This window comes from Montipora foliosa, chromosome 1 (genome assembly GCF_036669935.1).
Source record: "Montipora foliosa isolate CH-2021 chromosome 1, ASM3666993v2, whole genome shotgun sequence".
Classification (NCBI taxonomy): domain Eukaryota; kingdom Metazoa; phylum Cnidaria; class Anthozoa; order Scleractinia; family Acroporidae; genus Montipora; species Montipora foliosa.
In genome coordinates this window covers 14,560,839-14,585,070 of record NC_090869.1, presented here as the reverse complement: position 1 = coordinate 14,585,070, position 24,232 = coordinate 14,560,839, and the positions used below count along the sequence as shown (strand labels likewise).

General features: G+C 39.7%; 2 protein-coding genes across 5 annotated transcripts in view; both read left to right on the top strand.

The window, feature by feature from the left end:
- The window catches only part of LOC137990631 (F-box only protein 15-like), a 23,745-nt gene extending 20,493 nt beyond the window's left edge, over positions 1 to 3,252 (top strand). For 2 of the 4 annotated variants that reach the window (XM_068835766.1, XM_068835753.1), the window contains 2 exons: positions 1,383 to 1,489; positions 1,619 to 3,252. In XM_068835766.1, the coding sequence (XP_068691867.1) occupies positions 1,383 to 1,489; positions 1,619 to 1,708 (197 nt within the window). In that variant the 3' untranslated portion in view covers positions 1,709 to 3,252. The remainder of the gene's footprint in view (positions 1 to 1,382; positions 1,490 to 1,618) is intronic. The other 2 variants (XM_068835759.1, XM_068835773.1) reach the window with 2 other exon arrangements.
- Positions 3,253 to 14,918: 11,666 nt separating this feature from the next.
- LOC137990622 (uncharacterized) lies at positions 14,919 to 16,186 on the top strand. Its single transcript, XM_068835741.1, has one exon. The coding sequence runs from the start codon at positions 15,315 to 15,317 to the stop codon at positions 16,089 to 16,091; it is 777 nt and encodes a 258-aa protein (XP_068691842.1). The 5' UTR covers positions 14,919 to 15,314; the 3' UTR covers positions 16,092 to 16,186.
- Positions 16,187 to 24,232: the final 8,046 nt, after the last annotated feature.

The window sequence follows — 24,232 nt, the reverse complement described above, 5'->3', positions numbered from 1 at the left end:
GCGCCAAAATTGCTGAGATAGTTGCCCGTGTAGCCACCCTGCAACTTTTTTCCCGCGCTTGCGACGTGACTAAAGAATATTTAGCCAATGAAATTAAAGGAGGAATGTATAGTGCCCAGCTGGTCTCTTGAAGTATGCGATTCGAGAGGCCTTCAATTTGTCGCCAAAATTTGTCCCAAGTGTAGCCACCCTCGCACGCAGGCGACGCGACAAAACTTGAAAAAAAATCACATCACCGGCGCGAGCAAAAAATCGCTCGTGGTAGCCGCGGCTTTACCTCTTACTATCCGAGTTCGAGGTCCGTACTGTAAGTTACGGACCGGTTTTTTCCGTTGTCCCAGCGTTAGGTACGCGGGCCGTATAATTCAGCAGGGAGAAAACTATGATCAGTATCTTACAGTGCGGTCGGTCCGAGAAAACGAGATTAGTAAGACTTTTATCATCTCTGAGGTAATCAGACACGCGGGAAAGGAAACTAGTTGATGTAAAGCCTTGAGCGGAACGTTTAGCTGTAACTAATGATTGGCGTGCGTCAAAATCCGAAAAACGAAAATGTTTTTTAAATAGTGACTTGCAAGATTCAAAGAGTATCACGAGTTTGTTTCACGCAAATCATATGAGAAACCTTCTAGAAAATGTTGATTCAAAATTTCAAATTTAGCGGGCCAGACAGAGGGCTACACTTTAAAAATACGGCCCTCTAAATTAGCCAATCATGGAGCGCGTACTATCTGAGAGATACTAATAGCTGATATAGACCTCTTTCATAATGGCGGCCAAAGAAATTATTCTTTTGTTTTAATGCTAATAAGCCCTACTAACCTCGCTACGACGAGCAAATTTCAAAAGAATATTTGTTTTAAAACGAGAACAGTAGGTCTAATTAACATAAATATAAAAGAATGTAAAGTTGGTCACCATTTATGAAAGTGGTCTATAAGAAAGGAAAGGAAAGGAAAGGAACTTTACTTTAGTGTCTAGTCTGATAGCGCTGGAGCACTAATTGGCGACACTGTAAGTGAAATCAACAACGCAAATCAAGTGAAATGTTGGTTTTAGAGGAGAGGGAAAAACTGGAGTGCTGCACCCGGAAAAAAACCTCTCAGTGCAGAGTGGAGAACCTTCAAACTCAACCCACATGTGATGCCGACTTTTAGAATCGAACCCGCACCATATTGGTGGGAGGCGAGTGCTCTCACCACTATGCCAGCCCTGCACCCTTAATCAATCTAATCACGCAAACTCTAGACTCGAAAGACTCGAATGAGGGACGCTTTCATAAGAAAGACTTCTCCAATGAACTCAGATTGTTCACGAGGCTTTAAAAGTTGTTTACAATCAGTACACGTCCAGTTAAAAGAAAATGTATTTTCAACTTTTAGTAACTTTATCGACGGATGTTTTGTTAGGAGACTTTTCATCTGACGGTACGAAATTCTTCATCGAGCACAGCGATGAACATGGTACAGTTCGACTTGATTTGCTCTCGGTGAGTCTTGCCTTACAGCTCCTGTTCTCCGCGCCATTAGATTAACATAGTTGGCAACGTTGATTCAGTCCATTTCAGGAGCTCGACCAATAGCTTCGTTGACCATCATTTATTTTCAACTTATTTCAGATTGAGGATGAGGGAAAAACACTGGTGACGAACGTGGAGTTACGGGTGCTGAAAACTTTCATCAATTCGTGTTTTAAAACTTCGTATTAACCCTTTCTTTCCCACGATCGAAATGTTCATTCTCCCAACTAGTTTCATAGAGTTCTTTCTTGGGTAGTCATGAGAATTTGGTGTTATATCAAGATCACAACTCTTAAATGATAATAATCTTCAAAATTGTGAGGAGAATTTACATATCGTTCACTCTTGGAAGTGAAAGGGTTATTAAGAGATCGGGCTAAGAATGATCGAAAGGGTTTTCTTCCGGTAAAAGTGGATTTCCTATGGAAAGTAGTTCTTTTCGGTAGGGAAACGTTAGGATATTTGTCTGATACTACTGTCAGGCAATCTTTTAAAATGCCTATCACCTCTACACACTTTTCCACTTTATTTATTTTCCGAAATCGTCCCAAATACATCGTGTTGTTTTGAGAACCTTTGGATTGAAATTTCAGTACCAATTTATTGGCTTTGAAAGACGAGAAAAGTGGTCATACTTTGATCAATAACCGAGCAATGAGGGGGAATGGGTTTAATACCGGGTTGACGTCACAGACTGCTTTCCTTGAAAACAGCGAATCAAATAGGCCATTTCCGAGTTCTTGCCTGTCTCATCTTCAAAGCGAGTCTAAGTGCGAAGTTTTTGTTATGAAAATTAGTTTTCATTCATATGTAAAGTAGAACTAATTACCATCACAAAGACTTCGCACTTAGACTCGCTTTGAAGAGGAGGCAGACTTGAACTCGGAAATGGCCTATTAATTTGTGACGTCAACGCGGTATCGAACCCATTCCCCTTCATTGCTCGGTTATCATGATGGATCAAAGTATGACCACATTTCCCGTGTTTCAAAGCCAATAAAAAGTGAAATTTCAATAAAAGGTTCTAAAACCAACGCGATTTACTTTGGGCGCTATCGGAGAATAAAGAAAGTGGAAAAGAGGAGATAGACACTTTATGGACACATATTTATGCGAGTCCCTAACTGTTCCCGTGAAAACGGTACAGCACTGCTAAAAGATCCTCTACAATTCAGTCTTTGGATAATATCTTCAAAACGAACTCCGTGACGTAATAGTTTATTTTCGCATTTCTAAAATCTTAATAAATTCTAGTATGAGAAAAATCCGTCTAGTAGAACTAGACTAGTTATTTGTGAATTTACTGTTGGAAGATGACTAGGAAATTCCACTACACGTGCACAATTGTTTTTTGATTTTCTGTAAGAATGCGACAAAACGAATCTTATTTTTATACAAAAGACTCATGTTAGGTTACCGAGCTAAATTTGGAGATATTCCTCATGACTTCTAACAAACCTTATTCCAATCTGGTTTTCACGATTTTAGGTCACATTTTTATCGGTCTCCTGTAACCCGTCTTGATTCATCAGCTGATGCGGGCAACTTAAGAATCTTTTGCGCGGTTTACGCCCGTGGGGACTCAGTGTTGCGTTGGCTTAAGACAGCTTAGCGCCATTCTGGACTCCAGAAATTCGGCTAAAACCAAAATCAAATCAAATCAAATCATCTTCATTTGCTCTTGTGCACTAATTACATTGATGTCATAAATTAAATGGTAGATTCTATTATGAGCAACTGTTTGAGCCTGCAGACTTAAGTAACCGAGAGATTGTAGAGTCAGTCTCCAAGCGAAAACATCGTAAGACAGGTATTTTCAAGGGCACCGAATGCAATGTGCAAATTAAGCCAAAAGCCTTTGAGAGAGATTTCTATGTTCCTTGCAATGTACTAAGACTTTCTAAAGAGATGTTTTTATCACCTAGAAGAATTTGATCTGTTCGAATATCTTTGCTGAAAATTGACATGTCCGATAATTTTAGGGAACGATAGATTCATTTCAGAAATTGCTAACTGAACGTTACCTTCTAAGAACTTCCAACCGAACCATTCGCTCATCCGAAACTACCAAGGTGACCTTTTTAAGGACGTTCGCGCCAATTGTTTCTGCGCATCCTCACTGCGCACGCAAATGCACACGCCACGTCATACACGAGCGCGCGCGCTAAGTAATAAAATGAGAAATGATAGGGCAAAAGGCCATTGCTATAGCTTTGCCTGGATTTAACGGTCTTGGAACGTTCGGTGACGCCTATTTTTCTTTCCAGAAACGGATTTTATTTACATTTCTCTCCACGTTGTCCAAAAATGAACAAAAAATCAATGTGGGAAGTTAAAAAAATTTCAAGATTTCTGCTCACGGGACATCAAATCCTGCCATCTTGCGGCTGCAAGGCGCGTGAAACTGTGGTCGCTAAATGCGAACTTGATCTTTAAGGAACCTCACCAGCTGACTAAATTCACTTAATAAGTCCACTTAAATAATATTTGGCAGAGAAGATTTCACTTCAAAGATTTGATTGCAATATATTTGGGTTTACAGACACTGGCCTTATTCCGACGCTAACGAAGCCCGATTTTGTCACATTTTGGGTGTTTTCCGGGCATGTTCTCTCCAAAACGAAGTCGGTGACCCCTCATTTTTTTACATTTCTGACATAACTAACTCATCATCTTACAGTGGTAAAAGTTTCAGAAAAAAATCAATGTTGAAAAATTTTCGCGCGAACGTCCTTAAGCGTCAGAAATAGCAAAAATATCCCTTCCGAAAACGTAAGGGCCTACTTTTTCCTGGTTACGAATCTTTTAGGAAATGTTTTAGTAAAGAAATATTTAGCTGTTTGGCAACTTAGAACTGAAATTCTTAGAACAGTTTGATTCTCCCGAACACATATTTTACCGAACATTATCGTTGGGTGCCCCTGTATTTTTGTAAGAACCTTCGCTAACTCTTTTTGTGTGCGAGGGAGTTTTTTTGGCAGTGATTCATTCGGCACCATTTTGTATATCCTTCGCTAACCCTGTAGCCGACTTGAGGTTAGGCTTTGGATTTGAAAGGTGTCTCCATCGTCCTTTTGAAATGAGTTGTACTAATGTGCGAGCCAGCGAGTCATGCGAGCTATGGCTGCGAGCCATGCGAGTCACACCGTTTTAAATTGGGTGCGTAGACTTAACAACTGTTTATCAGCGCTATTTGAATTGGGTGCTTAGACTTGAATGCGAAATTCTCATGGCTTGCTGGCTCGCAGATTTGGCAGACCCTTTTGAAATGTTGTCTTTATCTGGGGCGTTGAATTTAGAGTAGGTGGGCATTATTTATTTGCGCAATGCAAACTGTGTGGAAAACGAAAGACTACCTTGGTGATTTTCGTTGTCAAATAAGAGCTTTTCGAAAATGAACAGTGATCTCTCAGCAGGGACGAGTTGCCGAAGATCTATAACGCCGTAAACTATCAGAGGGACCGCTTTCCCGCGAATGGTCACATAGCTTAGTTCTGTGTAACCACTCCGACATTCGAACAGCCCGATAAAGGCTGAGCGATTAAGCCGAAATATTTCGATCCAAATCGAACTGAATTCATACGTTGTAGTCATATTTTCTGTACGTTTGTAAACACGGCCCTTTGCAAAGTAATATTAAATTTATTTAGTTAGCATTTTTATTTATTTGGTTGGATTGTCTTATTAAGATAAAGAAACTGGTTCGAGATTGACACTTTATGTTCAAATTCCCATTTTAATGATATATCAAAACGCGCTTTTATTAAAAAGACAAGCCTAAAGGAACAGCGTCGCTTCGGTTGTCAATAAATAAATCTTTAAATGGTTTTCCCTTCTTGCTAATCTTTTAAAAAGTGATTCGTTGTGTTTTTTTGTCGATAGCTTTTGATATTAAGATTTGATTCGGCCCAGTCTGGCGGGTCATGAAGGAGACGAAAGACACTGGCGCTCAGCGAACCGTCTCGCAGATGCTTCTGAATAATGAAACCGTTGTAAAGAAAATATCACCTCTCGTCTAAATTCCCTGGTTATATAACACCCGTGCCCAAGAAACTAATGAACCAAAAAACATACACACGATAATTGCTATCGTGCGCTCACTGGAGGCCGCACAGTTTATTGATTGACTGACTGACAGTAAAAATACAACGTGATTCAACAATAACAACAACAAAGGCTTAGAAAAAAACGAAAAAACCGTACTAGGACAGTACCAACGAGCATCCATAGGATGAAAAAAACCTCACCGCGCTCGTTGCCGTAACAGAGAGGAAAAACCCCAGACCCTTTGCATAAATGGCGCCCAAATTTGATTAACAATACTTGATACATCCCTTAGCCTCGTGTTTATGTTTCAAGACAAAGGATTTTTCTCATGAATGTGAGGCTAAGGATGTATCAAGTATTGTTATTCAAATTTGGGCGCCATTTATGCAAAGGGTCTTAGATGGTGCTGTCCGACCTGCTGGACTCCTAATGATTTCGAGACAGACAGTAAGGATTGAAAATTGTCTTTAACATAACCATCTTTAGCATTTTCACTCAACCAACGACCATGCCTTTTAAAAAGTCTATCGTTAATATATTTATAACTCAGACAATTGATCCGTGTCACCCGAAGCATAGTGTCTTTGTTTGTAGAGCTAAACTGCAACCATTTATTTGCATATGAGACTGAGACTGTGAACACTTATACAGGAAACGTCTGTTATGTCCTTAAAAGCGTCCTTAACGATCTCCCGGGCTCTGGTGTAGCTCAGGCCTTGACGCCGGACTTTGGAAGTAGATCTAGAAGACGATAAAGCTCTAAACAACGGCAGATCCTCACCAAGAGCAATCTTTGCGGCGGCAATGTATTTCTCCAACGCCTTAACGGGGCAAGTGTCTTGATTCGACCGCGCGATTGCATCCCACGCCTCGTCACTCGCGAAATTGGTCTGTCTTGGACGATTCTAAAAATATAGATACATGATTAGGAAAATATTTAATGTCACAAGCTCTTATGGAGCATGACTCACTGAAACGAAAAAATCCGGCAGAACCTAAGAGACACAAGGCTACAGTCCTCAAATCCGACAAAGAAGGAGACTTATCTGAAATCTTAGAAGTTATAAGCGCTTTCAACATTTCGCTGGTGATGGGCTCTTTCTTTGCTTTCGGTTGTCCCAGAATTCTTTGGGACGCACTAACACGGAAGAAACAATAGGATGATCAGAAACTTTTGGCAGACCGGCCAAGCGTTTAGCCCAGTCGATACTGTAAACAGCATTAAGTGCTGGAGAAGGAGAATTTGCTTCAAAAATCAGGCACTGTGAGTAGGCCGCAACATGAAACGAATTGGCAGGCATGTGGCAAAAGCAGTTAGACAAAGCCCAAAGTTTCCGGCGCTTAAAGTGTATATGAAGCAATTTTTTTTTTTTGCATCTTTTATTAGGTTTGTGTGTATAGATTACGAGAAGAAAAAAGAAATTTCTTGAAAAGTACGAAAAAGGACTTTTTTTCCCTCCCGAAGTTAAAGCAAAAAAAAATTACTTCATATACACTTTAAAACCAGCCAGATAAGTACGAATAATGCCTTCCGCTTTTGATGCGAGCACTGTTTCCTGGACGCGGCTAACCAATGGCTGCAGATGATCAGGGAATGCGGCAAACAATTCGCACCACATCTCTGACTGGAACACATCTGAAAAAAAAAATTAAAAGAGCCGACAAGCAACCAAAAAAGGACAAGTCAAACAAAAATATATAAACAAAAGCAAGCAAATGAGAAACGGGGGAAAACAACAACGACTTGGCAAAGTAACCTCTCCACAATAACAGTGGCTTCCAGGTAAAATCTTACGTTTTGGGCACATATGGTCCCAAGCTACTGGGTGTAAAAAATCGCCCCTATTGAAATCTCGGGCACAGATGGTCCCAGGTACAAAAGGTCCCAGGTACAAAAGGTCTTGGGTGAAAAAGTTACCCTTAAAAAAAATATCTCGGGACAGATGGTCTCACTTGGGTAGAGAAATCACCCCTGGAAAAATCTCAAGCACAGATGGTCCGATTAGGTGAAAAAAATCACTCTTAAAGATCTCCGGCACAGATGGACCCACTTGGGTAAAAAATCACCCCTAAGTATCTCGGGCACAGATGGTCCCATTCGGGTGAAAAAATCGTTTCTAAATATCTTGGGCACAGCTGGTCCCATTCGGGTGAAAAAATCTTCCCTAAATGTCTTGGGCACGGATGGTCCCACTTGGGTGAAAAAATCACCCCTAAGTATCTCGGGCACAGATGGTCCCATCTGGGTGAAAAAATCATCCCTAAATATCTTGGGCACAGATGGTCCCATTAGTGTAACTCACACCTAAGGGTTCTGGGCACAGATAGACCCAATCTCGACGGGCGCAAAAGAGACCCCGAAGAAATATTTCAATAATAATAACTGAATATAAAAGCGAGTCGCCTCCAGAGAACACCAAGAGGATGAATTTGCATACAACCAATCATGATATACTCTCCCGAGAGTCCCTTGAGAGTTCATACCGACGAGAGAATATTTTTCCGCTAATTTTCAAACCCGCGGAAAAATCCAATTTATTCCCTAAGGTGATTGAAGTTAAATTTACATTGTTGGTTCATGATAACGGCTGGTTTTAAAATAGCCCAAAGCCAAGATCAACTAATTACGGATTTCCGGTAGTCGGATCGCGACCAGTTACGAAGGTTTTCAGAGAAAGGAAGCGATGCCCACAACGCGTTTGCAAGCGTGGGACGCAACTGAAAGCTCTAGAAAATTGAATGTATCACGACTGTAATACTAAAATAAATACACATTTAAAATTGTTACTATGAGCCAAAAAACAATTCTACTTTTTCTTTGTATTCCAAACTACGTTCACTGAACACCAAGTGACGGAAGTTTTAAGCCTTCATTAAAAAAAAGACACCTGTTTATTTTGCGTGAAATTTTCCTAATTAATTGACCACCATCCTTAACTTTAAAATATTGAGAGAGCGAGCGAAGACGCGCACATTAAAATGCAGCACGGGAGTTTAAACTCGTGTTTTGCATGTACAATAAGCTGCGTTTACACTCTGCAATTTTAAGCTAGTGAAATCCCCTGAGGTCCAATGGGTCAGTGTTGAACGTGGATGAAGGGCGTACCGTGAAATTCAAAACTTGCTCTCAAAGCAAACAGCCTTTGGATTAAATTCGAAGCTCAGGTGTCCAGCAAACACGCTTTGAAAATTTGAAGGAAAAAGGGAAGTGACATTTTTTTATCATAGTAGCACGTAAAGACCGGGTCACTTTTAGATCCGCCACGAACTGAGAACATCCAAATGACAGAAGGAAAAGGTCTGGTGTGAATCAAGAGTGCCGCAAATATTTCGTTGAGTTTTGACGACAACATGCTGTTTACGTTAATTAATGACGTACACACACCCCAACCATTTTGAAATTACTTCTCCAAGATTGCCACCACTCGAGTGAGTTGATATAATCTCAAAATAGTTACCGTCCCTCAAATGCTTATTTTTCATCTGCTGTTTTTGATGGTGTCAACGTCTTCTTTGCTAAATCTCCCTAATAACTTGCCTATAAACACTCATTTTTTTTTCACATATTCAAACGGGCGGAACTGAAGAGAACATAATAGAGTGATAGAGTAATTAAGCATCACGTTTTCGGCAAACGGCAAACGTCGGACTAAAATTCGCGTTTTGACAAAAATGGAAGAAACTCGTTTGATATGAGCTCATTTCTTGTTAGCAGCAGCAGGTATTAAGTGGCTTTTCAATCTCTCTAATAACGCCTTGAAACGTCGAAAGGTTTTTTTTTTTACCCCCGTAGAAAGTTTGCTTATTGCTTGTTTTAGATTTCCGCTTGGTGGAGAAGCGCGAAAAATTAGAAATTACTAAGGAGCGACGGAAGAAAGGAACGCGAGAAAAGACAGAGCGAAGGTTTTCTTTTTGGGCCGTTGCCCTCACGTCATTCTTCGTCCCGAGTTACTGAAAGCTTGACAAACTTCCAGCCTCAATATTATGTAACACAACGTGCCATCTCACGCGTGAAAAATATGTGAACGTGAGCTTCGTAATCCGGCGCACATTTCCTCTTACCTAACTTTTGAACTGGGTGCAAATTAATCGCTTTAAAGTGTTCTGGAAATAGCCCTTGCTGTGATTAAAAAGGAAACGGTTCTCGGTTTCGCCAGTTTTTGTGTTTAAAAAAAATGACTAGTGTGGACCACAAACGGAGCAACTACAGGAGAATAGAAAAACCTTAAATAAATGATGACCACAACCAAGCTTTTCTGAGCCCGCGAGACTGAGCACCCCCAGCAAACCATTGTTTTGACGAAAACCGCTGGTCAGCAACCTTGGTTATGGTCATTGCTGTCTAATGTCTTCCTACAGAATATGTATTCCCGGCCAGTAGTGTGTTCTTGTAGCGGCATCGTCAGAACGGGCCGTATAACACTACACGCTATTCATGTGCAAATAAATGGTTGCAGTTTAGCTCTACAAACAAAGACACCATGCCGCTTTGGGTGACACGAATTCAATTGTCTGAGTTATAAATATATCCTTTAAAACCAATTACTGTAGGGCATGCAGGCAGACAGTCACCCACGAAACCCACAAACGACGCAATCTGATATGCTGCCGAGCGTGGGGGTAATCGTTTATAGCAAAACCAAATTTGAAACACATTACCGTTTTGCACCTGTGTACTTGTGGACAATATTACTTTTGCCGTCATTTGTGACATATTTTAAACTGATTTAAATTACGACAAAAAATAGAGTTCAGCCAAAAAGACCTGTGGCGAATTTCCAATGGATATAATTTCTGTTCTGAAGTATGGCACGTATTCGACGTCTCCTACAAGGCTCTGATTAAACCACGCGGAGAACTGCTTCAGTAATTGACTAAAGTTTTAGAAACTAATCATATTGAAATCTAGCACTTTGAAGCACAACTTTTTCGCCAAAATAAATGACGAAATGGCATACGAGGAAAACAGTGTCACATTTGCTTAAAATGTAAAGAATGTCACTTCGCACGTCGTGTTGAAAATAGATCGTCTTTTTATAGCTTCGGGTTGAGAAGCTGCCCATCATGAACAACATCAGACCTGGATCACTATCGACATCTGCTGACTCACTTTTACGAGCAAGAGGCAAAATTAACATTAATTAACATATCTTATTTCGTCACCCTACTTATGAAAAAATTGGAGGTCAAGAGTATGGATACAAGATCATGCTTATTAAACTCCGTTACGCGATTTATTTGTTTGTTTCGGCCATTTTCCCAAACTGACGTCGCCATGACGTCCATCCAACATCACAACACGAACGCTTTGTGTTAGACAAAGAAGGGGAAACCATGAATTGGTCAGAGAGAGAGACAACGATCTCTTTAAGAAAAGAGATATAATACAGACAATATAAACCCTCTTGGCAATTGAAAAGTCTAAAACCTTTTTTTAACCTTAGAACAAACGCCTTGTTTCTTTTTGCCTGAGATTTTGTTTTAGGATACCTGTTTTGATCAATTACTCCAAGCTGATAAACAATGACTTTTCGATTTGGCACGCTGTAAGTGGTTTCTTCTGCTCACACGACTTGAATTTGCATGTTCTACGACACAAAGCACGTGGTTTGCGGCTTATCATTAGAGTTCAAGACCACGTGCGAAAAGTCCCGTTGCTCTTTAGTTTTATTGCGCAGTAAGCCGCACATGGGAATTTCAAAACTTGGCTCCAAGCTATTTTCATTTGGCTGCCAACCAAGGATGACGTTATTGGTCACTTGGTGGTCTGTCGGTTTACTGCTTTCACTCCCCCTCCGGGGAAAAAGTCACCCTGAATATATGCAAAAAGAGGCACACGTCTGCCGATGATGCACACCTGTGAAGAAGAAGAGTTAGGCCCTGTTTACAAGGAAGGAGGGTAACCCTGCCTGTGAAATTTTGCTTGTAAACCCGGGCTATCTTTGACCCTCCTCTTACCCTAGCAGTAGGGTTACCCTACCTACTACGCGAAAGAGCAAGAGGAATTTATAACTCCGTAGACTAGAATTGTGCGATTAAACTAACTTGAGACGTGTTTCTGTGATTTAGCTCTCTGCTAGGCAGAGGGAAATGACTTCTCTCAATTTCCAACATCGTCATTGTGCTTGCTTTTCATCTCGCAATAGCTCATTGTTCATGATTTTCTAAACAAGAGACCATTGCAGTCAATAATGACACTACGTAAGGAGTTAAGCAGTTGGACAGAAAGTTTACAAAAATCGAGCCTGAGTTTTCTCCATCAAGCAAGATCAAAGATTTTTGAGTTGTAAAAAAGGAATGAAAAGAATATGGGTTCCCGAAGAATTAAATCCAATAACTTCGAAAACGTTTTGGATGATATTGGCCAATGTCACTGACTCATTTTCTTTTTGCAACGCAACAGGCTATTAATTAAAACCATGGCAATGTTTTGCTGAAACACGTGTCATACATTTTTCTGAGATTCAATCACTGAGCGGAGGTGAAGACTCTGACAAAACCAAAGACAGGATATTTCAATTTACCTTCCCTCGCACAGAGGATGACTTTGACCTCAATTTTTTTTACTGTACGTCTTTTGTAGCTTTTGCGTCATGGTGAAGCCACAAATTTTGCAGATTAAACGAGTTCTCGCACGGACGGGTGAATAAGAACTAAGACATCGGTTGATATTGTTCGCTAATATCACCGATGAACATGTTGAAAAGAAAAGCTACTGGATTTTTCAGTACGTGAAGACTTAGAAACTGCACGGGAATGAGTGGGCCTTCCTTGAATGACTTGAATGCGCTGTAGACGCTGTAAAACAATTTTTCGAAGCTTAGAATGTGCATCATGAATAGTTATGCAAAGAGTCAGTGAAGTTGACGGCCAATTCTTCCTTGAAGATGGTAACATCATATCAAAATCTGATTGCGATCCTCCGACCCTCAGAGAAGTTGTTTCCGTCCTCCATTGTCGGCCTCCAGTATCACCATGAAGTGAAATTGACCTTTCAAAGCAACCTGCGGTTTTTAGTGAAAATTGAAATGACGTTAAAGTCGATGCCGGCCATTTGTCGGTCTCCATTCATCGTGCACAAAGATGCACAGTGACTCACTATTGAACTTGAACCCGAGGGAAGCACTCTGCCGTCATGTTGTGACAAAACTACGTAGACTTGACTCAGTTTAACTTCCACAGGGATCGTAATTTCCGTAATATCTCTGAGTGTCGAAAGAAGCGCGCAATTGAAGAGTACACTCAACTTATCAGTTTATTGCGCATTTGATTGGGTGCGGTTTATACCAGAATGAAGCAATTTACCACCGGTTTTCTTTTTTAAATACAACACTGGTGATAGAAGAAGGGGCGCAAATACGTACTCAGTAAAGCAAATTCTCTTTTTCCTCCATTTCCTCTTCTTTCTTTTCTTTTGAGCCGTGCGAGTGTGTCTCAACAACTTAAGAGGATATTTTGAAATTCCGCGGTCTAAAAAAAGATAAGTGGCAGTTCAGTTTGCGAATATGAATAGTTACTTGTACTGTATCTGGCGTCAAATACTGATATTGATTTTGAGGAAAAACAAGTTATTGTCATGAATTTAAGATTTCTTGTTGGTGCTGATAGGTTTCGCCAATTCTATCTTCCATACAGTTAAATTAAGCATTTTCAATCTTAAGCTGTTGTACTGAACAACGTGTTTGGACATTCGATTTTCCGACTTATGTAAAATGAACGAAAATCAATTCCCAGTGAAACACATTCCTTTTCTATGGCTCATAACTTCGACGTATCATTGGCAGTTTTTATACTAGAGACGCATAATTCGTCTGGGACGAAGTTGGGCAAAATATTTTTCTGCGTCTGTTAAATTGGTCTAGTACATAAAAGACGGCCACAAGACGCATTATGCGTCTGGACGAAGAATGTACTTTAGTGCGTCTTCGAAGACGCACTAAACTGGATAGTTTGTCCAGACGAATTATGCGTCTTGTGTCCGTCTTTATACAAGACGAATTTAACAGACGCAGAAAAAGTGTTTGCCCAAGTTTGTCCCAGACAAATTATGCGTCTCATATAGATCGTCCCGTCTTTACACTAGACGGATAACATGAGAGACGCACAATTCGTCTGGACGGATTATGCGTCTGTAGTGAAACCGGCCTTTCATTACTGATTGGTAATTGTTGCAGTTTGTTTTGACCGAAAATGGAGACTGGCCTCACAAACAACTTCAGACATTTTTGTATCCAAAACAACGTACTTATAATGTTTAGAGGGTATAAATAAATTCCCGTCCGATATAGGGCGGGTTTGAAATTCCCTTCGTGCCAGTGAAACCATGATTTGGAATCAACAAACAGTCCTATATATGATAAGACAAAAATAGCGGTTGAAGCTGTATCATTTACGCGGCAAAACTAAGAGCACTTTGATATTCGAAAACAGCGAAATTTTTAGCTACTTGTGAACTCAATGCGACAAGATGAGGCCATATTTTTAGGACAATCTAATTTAAATCCAGTTTTGTTGAAAACTGCGGGCAAATGCTGGTGATGTTTCTCTAAAAAGCGGGGAAAATGTATCGCATATATGATTAGTAGTGAGTGTCTTTAAAATTTAACCCGAGAGATTTAATTTTAGACTCATAAGAATGTTGCCGGTTTGCTGAAAAGTTGGTTGAAAACAAAGCGAATGCATGTATGGAGCCCTTTTAGTGGGAATATCCATTCGGGCATTGTTTTTTTCTATTACTGGGTATTTTGGGTAAGTTACCTACATAAGATTAACGCCATCATTGCGATATCGAGGTCTTTTTCTGTCCAATCTTTAATTATTCTTAATTTATTCCACCGACCCTTTTAAAGTAACCATATGTTCGGCAAAACAAGGTTACCATTTACTCTCAATTAAAAATGCAATGAGGTCTTTGCATTTATTCTGTTTTGCGCGTTTGACGTCATGAATTCTCACCACACAGCGCGACTTAATAATATTGACCTTGTGACAAGCGACAGAAAATTTTTTTCAAACAAAACAATGAATTTTCCTGAAGGTTTTGGTCGAGCAATTTTTTACAATCATTTTAACAATTTTGTCCTCGGTGCCAGAGTTCCTTTGAAGGCTAAGCAATTTGAGGCTGTTGTAAATGAATTTCTCCCTAAAAATAGTGCCTTCATTGTGTTGATAATGAAAATTCTGGCCTCTCTGAGGGCTCACTTCAGGGCATTTCGTTGAGAATAAAGAAATCCCCGAGATAATCAATAAACCTCTTATTTGCCAGCCGGAAAGTAAAGACGGTTTGACGTCATTGCTGGATTGATTGACATGCAATTGGACGTGAATTGAAAGAGAGGCGATTATGTGTGTGTTCGCTCGTGACAGGACATCACAAATCATCGAAAACCATCAGGGAAACATCTCTTTCAGTTTCAACTTGTTATTTCAAAGAGAAGGACGCATTTTATGAGTTTCTTGGCAAATTCGTTTATTTTCTGATTCTAAAGTTATTGATCCACAATACAGGACTCAACCCGCGAACTGAAAGACACATTTCGATAACCTCTTCATATAAATAGCATATGTTATTGGGATCGTGTTTCCCAGGCGCCTTGGCCAGGTCACAACAAGCCGAAAGAAGCTGACATTGAATAATTTCTGCTGAACGCAATTGACAGTCGGACTAAACAGTTTATAATACGGCAGAGAAACGATCAAAACTACGAAGCTGCAAGTTGGAGAGGGTCTAACGACACCTTGCAAGAAAATGGTATCGGTCATTCCGCAGTTGCCGCGAATAAAGGACAACGGAATAAACTCGATGATTCTACCAACAAATTTGAGCAACTTTCGTCCCAAGAAAAAACTCACAAGGATTGTCAAGGGACTCCATCACCAAGACATTGCACGACAGCTTAGTTCTATTCCACCTCAACTTTTTTGGACTCCGAAAACGAATTCGAAAAAAACCCACAATTTTACTATTCCAAAAATAGTGGTGGATAAAGCAGAGGATGAACACACTAATACGATGAGAAGATACTCGTGTGATCATCCAAGACCTGGACAGAATTGTGGTACCAAGTTACTTCATCCTTCATTCGTAGCATCTGCAGCAGTGGCTGCGAATGACCCAGCCGCTCTTCAAAATATTATTTTATCGGGGTCTGTGAATATTGATGAGCTGAATTCGAATGGCGCCTCGGCTCTGCATGAGGCGGCCTACGATGGAAAAGTTGGCTGCGTTATTGCATTGCTCCAGTTTGGCGCTGATGTGAATATGGAAGACAATGAAGGCTGGACACCGCTTCACGCCGCTGTTTGCGGTCAAAGTACTCAATGCGCTGAACTTTTGATTCGACGTGGAGCGAATGTACGAGCGAAAACGGACGATGGACTTTCATCGCTAGCAATTGCAATGCAACAAACGGATACTGAAATGATTAAGCTGTTGACTTTATTTTCCAATCAGAGACGAACTGTAGACAGGCCGAAGAGATCTTATAAGCAGGCAAAAGAGTTTTTTACTCCGATATTTGTTTAGCTTTGGCCGGCGTCGCGTGGGTTAACCATATTCTAGGATCTCACTTTTAACTAATTTAATATGCGCGGAGAAGCCGGAATACCTCTGACGAAAGGGACAAAAATTCCGCTTGGCGCATAATCGTTTCCCTTGGCATTGCTGTTATCGCTACCTTTAGTGTTGCAAATAGATAACATGGTGTTCAAGCCAAGGAAAAAAAATAGAAATCGGCGTGTCTGTGTGATCTCGCGGCCCACGAATCGATTGAATGACCTGATTTGCAATAGTCAGAGTCGCGAAGAAATACCAGTCTTAGTGAACGCAACATTTTGAAAAAAAAAGCTTTACTAAAAGAGTTTTTGTGAGATTAACATAATTTTAGTTTTTGTTAATACGTGATCAGTATTTTCAAGTGTGAAATAGAAAAAAAAATTATCGGTTTCTTCGACTGCTTGATTACGCATTTGTGTGGGAAGAAATGATTCTGTCGAAACAGGGCAGGAAATATATGCTAAGCATTATTTATAGCTGCAAAGAATGTACTATATGAGGCGGCATTTTCGTATTTAGAAAAGAAAACTTGTCACGCATATCAACACGGTGTTGAAGTTTTCTTTCACGTTTAAACTGTCGCAGAGTTGTTAACTAGAACAAAACATACCCAGGAAAGCACCAAATGAAAATAATTTCCTTTTCGTTTTTAGTCATTGAAGACAAAGTTTCACAGGTGATGAACTATAGTAGTTATCAGTGGTTGGCGTAGATAGATCGTTCTCCAATTACACCATTGCTGTTTTGAAGCCGTGTATTTTGAGAATAATTAATCTAAACATTCTAAAAGAAAGAGACTTAAAAGCATAAAGAAATCGTTTTAACGAAGTATATGAAGCGGTTTTCCATTTATTATGAAAGTTTGACATACAATAAGCGATTCCACTGACACATGCAAATTTTACGAAACTATTGCTTTTCCACTTAATATATGTATACCCACACAGTTCAAGAACCCTTTTGGCACGACGGAAAGCTGCCATGGCTATAAATTCAAATAAATGATGGTCAAAAGCAAACGTTTACCAATGTACAGGAAAATTATGAAACAATGAACCTTTATTTACTGGAGAACTGAACATGTACAATTTCCTTCAATGCCAGATGTCGACAGTTTTAGTCCTAAGTACACCAGGACAAAGGTCAGCTCAGAACACAGTTCCGAATAGTCTAGCTTTGCCTTAGTGGCAGACTACTAGAAGTGGAGTACATGTAATCGGAAGGTCAGAGGTTCTCGCGGCTTTTGCTGGAAGCACTTGGATTTTTTTGGAATTATCTCCGACTCATCACTGAATGTCCTTAACAATAAACAAATATGGCACAATGAATATCGAAATGATTTGGACGATTCTCTCAACATTAAACGTGTCGACTTCTTCACGACGTGCTCAGATACGACACCTTCGCAATTAAGAGGTGGAGCTAGGAACTTCTAGATAATTGATGAAAAGCGTAAATTGGTTTGCAAACTAGGAGAAGTGTCATTGATCCTTGAATAGACACGTAGAAACTGTCGAAGTCTTTTGTAATATATGAAATTCCTAAACTTTCCACGGTAAAACATTCACATTAAAAAATTTGGGTTTAACAAAATCTCAGTTGCTTTCACGAAAATCAGTGACAAATGGGACTCTTTAGATCACTTCCTTTCAGAGCACGTGATGTTACTCTCAGGGAACAGTTTCTTTCAAATGTCGTCTTATACAAGTGCATATGTACGCATAACTTACGAAAAAACAAAAAGGAAAATGTTTGGGAACATCACGTGGTCTGAATGGAAAACCAAACGTACAAGCTAAAGAGGGCTTCTTTTTCTTTTCTTAAGCTATCGCGCATGCTTTAATTTAGTGACGTAATTAAACGATCGACAAGTGCTCATTCGAGAGAATTCGTGAGCACGTCTTGATAACATCGGAGGATTTCAGTGTGGAAAGAAGTTTTCAGTTTCCAAATTCATTGAGGAAAAAAAATTGTTCATCAAAAGTCATCATTACTTGACAATATAACGTCTATATGGTTTTCAACGCTTCAAAGGAACTTTATATTTATGTTATTTGGCATTAAAGGCCAGTGTGTTTTTATCCATTTTTTTTTTGTTTTATCAACCGATTTATTCCTATTCGGCTATTTCTCAATAGACGAAGGATCTTTTTATTTCCAGACAAGCGCAATGATTGCCCATAAGACTGTCAAGGAATCTTCTTGAAATTCTTGAATCTTAAGTCGTAAAACTCTTCAAGCAAGACTAATTAGACGCAACGTTGTTCAAGTGTTTACAAAAGTTCAGTTTATATTATACCGTTGTTCAGTGGTTTTCCCGGACATCCGACGGTATCGAGGTACTCTCAGTTTCGACAGCCTCATATACCTACGTGAAGTAAATAAATTTTAATGTTATCAACGTTTTCGTGCATGTGATAATTTAGTTCCTGGCAAGTAAGCTTTATAAAAGGTTTTTCAAATCTGAAACGGCTGGTTAAACTTAAAGGATCTCGCTGATTTGCGATCCACGAAGAGACGTCATTCTAAAGTACAAATCTAGCAAGTTCGCAATTTTTGCATCATGAAGCGAAGCAATCCGTATCCAAAATATTAAATACTTGGAGCCAGAAATACAAATACTTTGAACATTTTGAACATTTTGTTGTATGTTTGGTGAAAACGTCATCCGAAAGTTTTTGTTGTTGTTGTTTTCGTGCTGTGCACTGGGACCTAGAGTCATGGTCTCCTGCAAATATTTCAATCAACCATGTTCCTTTGGATCGGCTATCATTTTGTTTCTTGGCGATCTAACTTCATTGCGGTTTCTGACTGACAGTAACTGATTATAAATTAAACTTGCACGAACGGGAATTGAAAACCGAAAAAAGAGAATTTGAAATTTAACGCCATACGCCGGCTCAAGTCCTCCACTCGATTGAAATTTGTTCAATTTTCGCGTTGTTTTAACAACCGAACACGGCAAAAAAATGCAGCGAACTTAAAAACTCTTATGCAGAACGTGCGACGTCACTGGTTTTGCTCATTAATTACGCTGTCGTGTGGCATTCACGTTGCCATCGCTGAAGCTACAAATAGGTTGCAACAATTAATGCTCAGTCATAGCTGGTAAACATAAACACTGCTTCCATGCGCTGAAACAAGTCAACCCTATCCAGTTAACAAAGGCGTGAATTCTAGATCAAACTAACGTTCGTCTGAAACGGACGTGCGCACCGTCGAAACGTTTGCCAAATGCTTTGCGCTTACGGGAAACGGTCACTAGTCTCGTTATATTGACGACCCCGCCATTTTGATGGATTGATGGAGGATAGATGGATTGATAGATAACCTTTATTTGAAGACGACGAGTCTTAAAGCTAATAGCTTCAGGGGCACCCAACGAGAACCACTTAAACATAGCATTGTTAAACGTATTTTAGTATTTAAACTTTTTCATCTGTTCGGATTTCCTAGCTTCGAAAATTATACTCGGGATCAAAACTTACCTTTTCGAAAATTTCAGCCACAAAAAAAGTCCCGAAAATTCTAGGCGACCTTTTTAGGGTAAAAATCCTTTAAAAATGGGCGATTTTACCATTTAATTGATGTTCGAAAATCCTAAGACAGGCAGGCCCGCAAGGAATTTTACAACAAAGGTTCCGAAAATTGTAGATATTAAATCGTCTTCCCAACAGATATTTTCCGAAAATTGACGTTGGGTGCCCCTGGTAACTTGTGGGGTCGTGTATAAAATAAACAGACCTAATAAGGACTTATATGTAATAGTATAAAAGGTTAAATACTACTGACCTTATAACGACCTAATATATATTAAATATAATGTGCAATAATTACGTGTTGAAAGCGATCCAATATAAATAAATTTGTCGTCTCGATGCCTTGCAGTAGAAGCGGAAACTACTTTAAACTATTGAATATTGTTTTTTTAATCGATGCTCCTGCTTCAGCTGTGAAACTCCGCGTTCAATAAACTACAGCAGTTAACAGTGTTCCATACGATGGAATCTCTATATGCGAGCGAATCCCTTTTGTATCTATTAGTTATTAAACATGATGTCATTGTGGGTGTGGCGAGCAAGGAACTCGCTCCCCGGAAAGAATATCTGATGCAACGTTTGTTGAAAAATGTCCTTGGACAACAAGTCACATTTCCGGCAACCGGCCCTCATATCCACCGGATCTTGTTTCAAGTGAATTTTGCTGTGAAAAACCTGTATATTTGTATCAACTTATTTTATCAAAACATGAACACCAAAATTAAAGAAACCTAACGAGGTAAATTATTAGAGACCTTAAGATACACGTGCACAATATACCGGTATTCGGGTACGGGTAGTGTATCCGCGTGCACGTAAACTATACCTTGTAGTGTTCGTGCGCGTAACCCACGGAGAATACATGAATTGAATTTTAGCAGGATGAGATATCCGCATAAAAACTAGTAATAGTTATCTTTAAGTGCCAACGAAACCGGCAGTCACTATAATACATAGTTTGCAAATTTGTAGCAGAGTTCCAAAATACCCAACAGTAGTTGTATTTTTTTTATTCGAAAGTATCGCAACTCAACTTATGTAGTTAACAATAGTACATATACAAGAATAGAAATTGCACACTGTGTATCTCCAACAACAATGTAAATGTCAACGTTTTTGCAATGATATGGAAAGTACTGCTGTAATTTTTGAACGGCCGTAATTTAAACAGGAATATACAATAATTAAGTTGAATAAAATCAGTGCCATGTAAAAAATCAAGAGTCCGCCTTTGGTAATTTTATCAAAAGTCCTTGTACAGAGTTCATTGCGCCTATCTTCAAGTCTAGTGATTTTAGCAAGTTGTACGGCTTCCTTGGTATGAGGATCGAGGGTATATTATCCTTAAAGCTCGCATTTGGACCCGCTCTATTTCACGAGACAGATAGGCGGGAAGGGCGTTATGCCAAGCCACGCAACAATACTCTAGAACGGAACGTACGAGAGCGACGTAGATAACAAGAAGATCAGCCACATTGACGCCACCTCTACGTAGAACACGGATAATGTGCAGACGCTTGGATGCCTTGGAAACAATCATACAGATGGCGCTCATTCCATTTGAAATTGTCCTGGATAACCAAACCTAAAACCTTGTGCGAACGAACTGTTTCGAGTACTTGTCCATCAATTCGTAAAGGGGTTAGCTGAGAGGTCGCTTTAAAGAAACACACACGCAGCTCTTTACATTTTTTAGCATTAAGCTTCATCAGGTTCATCGAAGCCCAGGAGCTGACAGTGTCTAAGGTAGACTTAAAGGACGCACCACCATTCTTAGTAAGACGTTCCGAAATAGAAACATCATCCACAAACTTCCAGAGATTCGTCTCAGGAGTAGGTATGGATAAATCATTGATCATGATGAGAAATAGGATAGGGCCAAGTTTAGTTCCCTGGGGTACCCCGGCATTGACTGGCAGCCAATCCGAAAACGCTTCTCTAATTTTTACGCGTTGTCTTCGGTTTGAGGAAACTAATGATCCATGGTATAAGACATAGTCGAACACCTAGATCTACCCGTTTTCTAATCAGGACATTGTGACCAATACGGTCAAAGGCTTTCGAAAAGTCCAAGAAGCAAAGGCGGAGGTGTTTATTAGGTGAATCTAGATAGGACAACCAGGTGAACATCATGTCAAGGAGGCAAAAAGCGGTGAATGTACCTTTTAAGCAGCCAAAATTAATACTGTTTTCTTAATCGAGACAATGATCACTAAGTCAAACGATAAGTTAGAGACCCACAATATGAAATGGAGCAAATATAAATCTGATTAGCATACGATCCTTTTGCCGCTTACTTTTGCTTTTTTTATGTAAATAGAGAAGAAGGTACTGGGGTGTGTTTCTTTCTTTTTTATCAGTATGTAATCGTGTTTGAGTCAGCAATGTATATATGCTTAGTTTTCTTTTCCCTTTTTTCTTGAATTTTTCCTGCGTGTTTATAAGTCAGTGTGTAAAAAAATGTAATGATAGAGGTTTTGAATGGCAGGAACAATAGATTCTTTTTCCTATGGGAACAAATGTTCTTTCTAATGCAAAACATTTTCATTGTTCCTGCCATGCAACATGGCTGCCGTGCAAAACCTCTGTACATAACAAAATAAAAATTCATTAAAATGTAAAAAAAAAGAAATCTGGAGTGGGTATAGTACTTTTGGCCTGCGAGCAATCGTGAGCAAGTACTTTTGCTCTCTTCACAAGCAAAATTAAGAAAAAAAATGCCCTCTCCATTGACCAATCAGCATTCAGTAATTTTGCCCTCTATGTAATAAAGTGTGAAACATGTAATGGGGAATCAAACTCTCTCGCACATGAAAGTTGTTTCACTTATAGAATTTTTATTTTACAAGATACAGCCATGAATTATAAGTCAAATTGATCGTTAAATTTTGTACTTTGCAGACAACGTATTTCCTTTGAAAATTAAATTAAATTGTTCACAACTCAATTGTTACGAAACGAAAAACAAACTGCTCTACTCGCGGGCCGAAATCCGAAATTAACAACAGCGGCCGATAAGAGCGTACGCCGGTTTAGTTTTGAGCTCGTTCAGTCAATGTAGAACACGATGATGGTTCGAGAATAAATATTAAAGAACACATGACTCAAAGCAAGTGTACATAACACAATGGGTCAGAGAAATGGGAATAATAGTGTTTTCACTCACCTCCGAACACAAGATCATAAATAGTCGTGCGTGTCATGCAAATTTGTCTAATGACATCACACATCAAAACACGCGCTTTCATTGGTCCCCACTAAAATCTCCAGGGAGCCTTACATTACACTACGTACACTTACATTACACCATCGAAAAATTTTCGCGCGGCATTAAGCTGGCCGCCTCGAAAGCCTCGCGCCTTCGCTCGGCTTGTTTCACATTCTCTCAAGTTTCAACCATTTACATCCGCTGTATCTCCAGCTGTTGGCAACAAAAATAGCTTCCGTGAAGTAATATGATTCCTGAGTCATCTTTTCAGACTTTTCGGGCGTCACAAAGAAAGGAGAGGTTTTTACGTACTTTCTGTTCGATTCTGTTACCTTGAAAGCAACTAAAAGATCAGCTTTTTAAAACTCTCACATGGTACAGGATTTTCAGGCCTGGAAAGTTACAGGCACTTTTGAGAGCGCGGGCCCCTGCTAGCAAGACTTACACGGCTACTATGACCAAAAATCAATTGTACTTTTTCTTTGTATTTCAAGACTATGTTAACTAAACACTAAGTGACCGACGTTTTAAGCCTTTATTTCAAAAAGACACCTGTTTATGCTTCATGCTCCATACAGTCTGACTGATACTGTTGGCAAGGCATTGCTCTGGGCGAGCTCCGTTTGCTGGGACACAAATAATAAATAGCACATATGTTTGGGATATTTTGGCCAAGACCTGATGGGCTAGGCCGTTTATTGAAAATCAGCGTGGTAACCTAGGAAATACCCAAATATAGAAGACATGATCCCAGCAAAAGTGAGGGGCACCTGGCATCCACACGAAAGTAAAAATAGGGAGAGTGGGGAGGGAAAATTGATTTAGCGCCTCTGTTGAATCAGTCTCCGCCTAGCTTGCACAGATGGTGAATGATCAAGGGAAAATCCCGGATGACAGAAATGCCCAAACTGCAACATGGGAAATAACGAACTAAGCATTTCCTCTGGGCAATAAATTTCTTTTGTTTTGACTGAAATTTTCCAAATTAATGGTCCTCCATTACTAACTTCAAAATCCTGAGAGACCTGGATCGAGGATAAGATGACGTCAAAGACTCACGAGTTTCACTAGACTCACTAGCAGGCGCTTAAATCAATATGTATCACGGGAGTTTCGACTGAGCTTTTAGCCTTTTAAATCTTTTAAATTTGTGCTTTGCATGTATAATAAGCTGCGTTTACATTCTGCAAATTTTAAGCTGGTGAGTCGATCCATCCCTCTGAGGTCCAATCTGTCAGTCTTGAACGTGAGTAATGGCGGAACCGTGAAATCTAAAACCTGCACTCAAAGAAAACAGCCTTTGGATAAAATTCGAAGCTCAAAATTTTGCCAGTCAGGTGTCAAGCAAACACGCTTTCAAAATC

Coding starts and splice junctions, on each gene's coding strand:
- LOC137990622 (XM_068835741.1), top strand. CDS start 15,315: ATGGTATCGGTCATTCCGCAGTTGCCGCGAATAAAGGACAACGGAATA.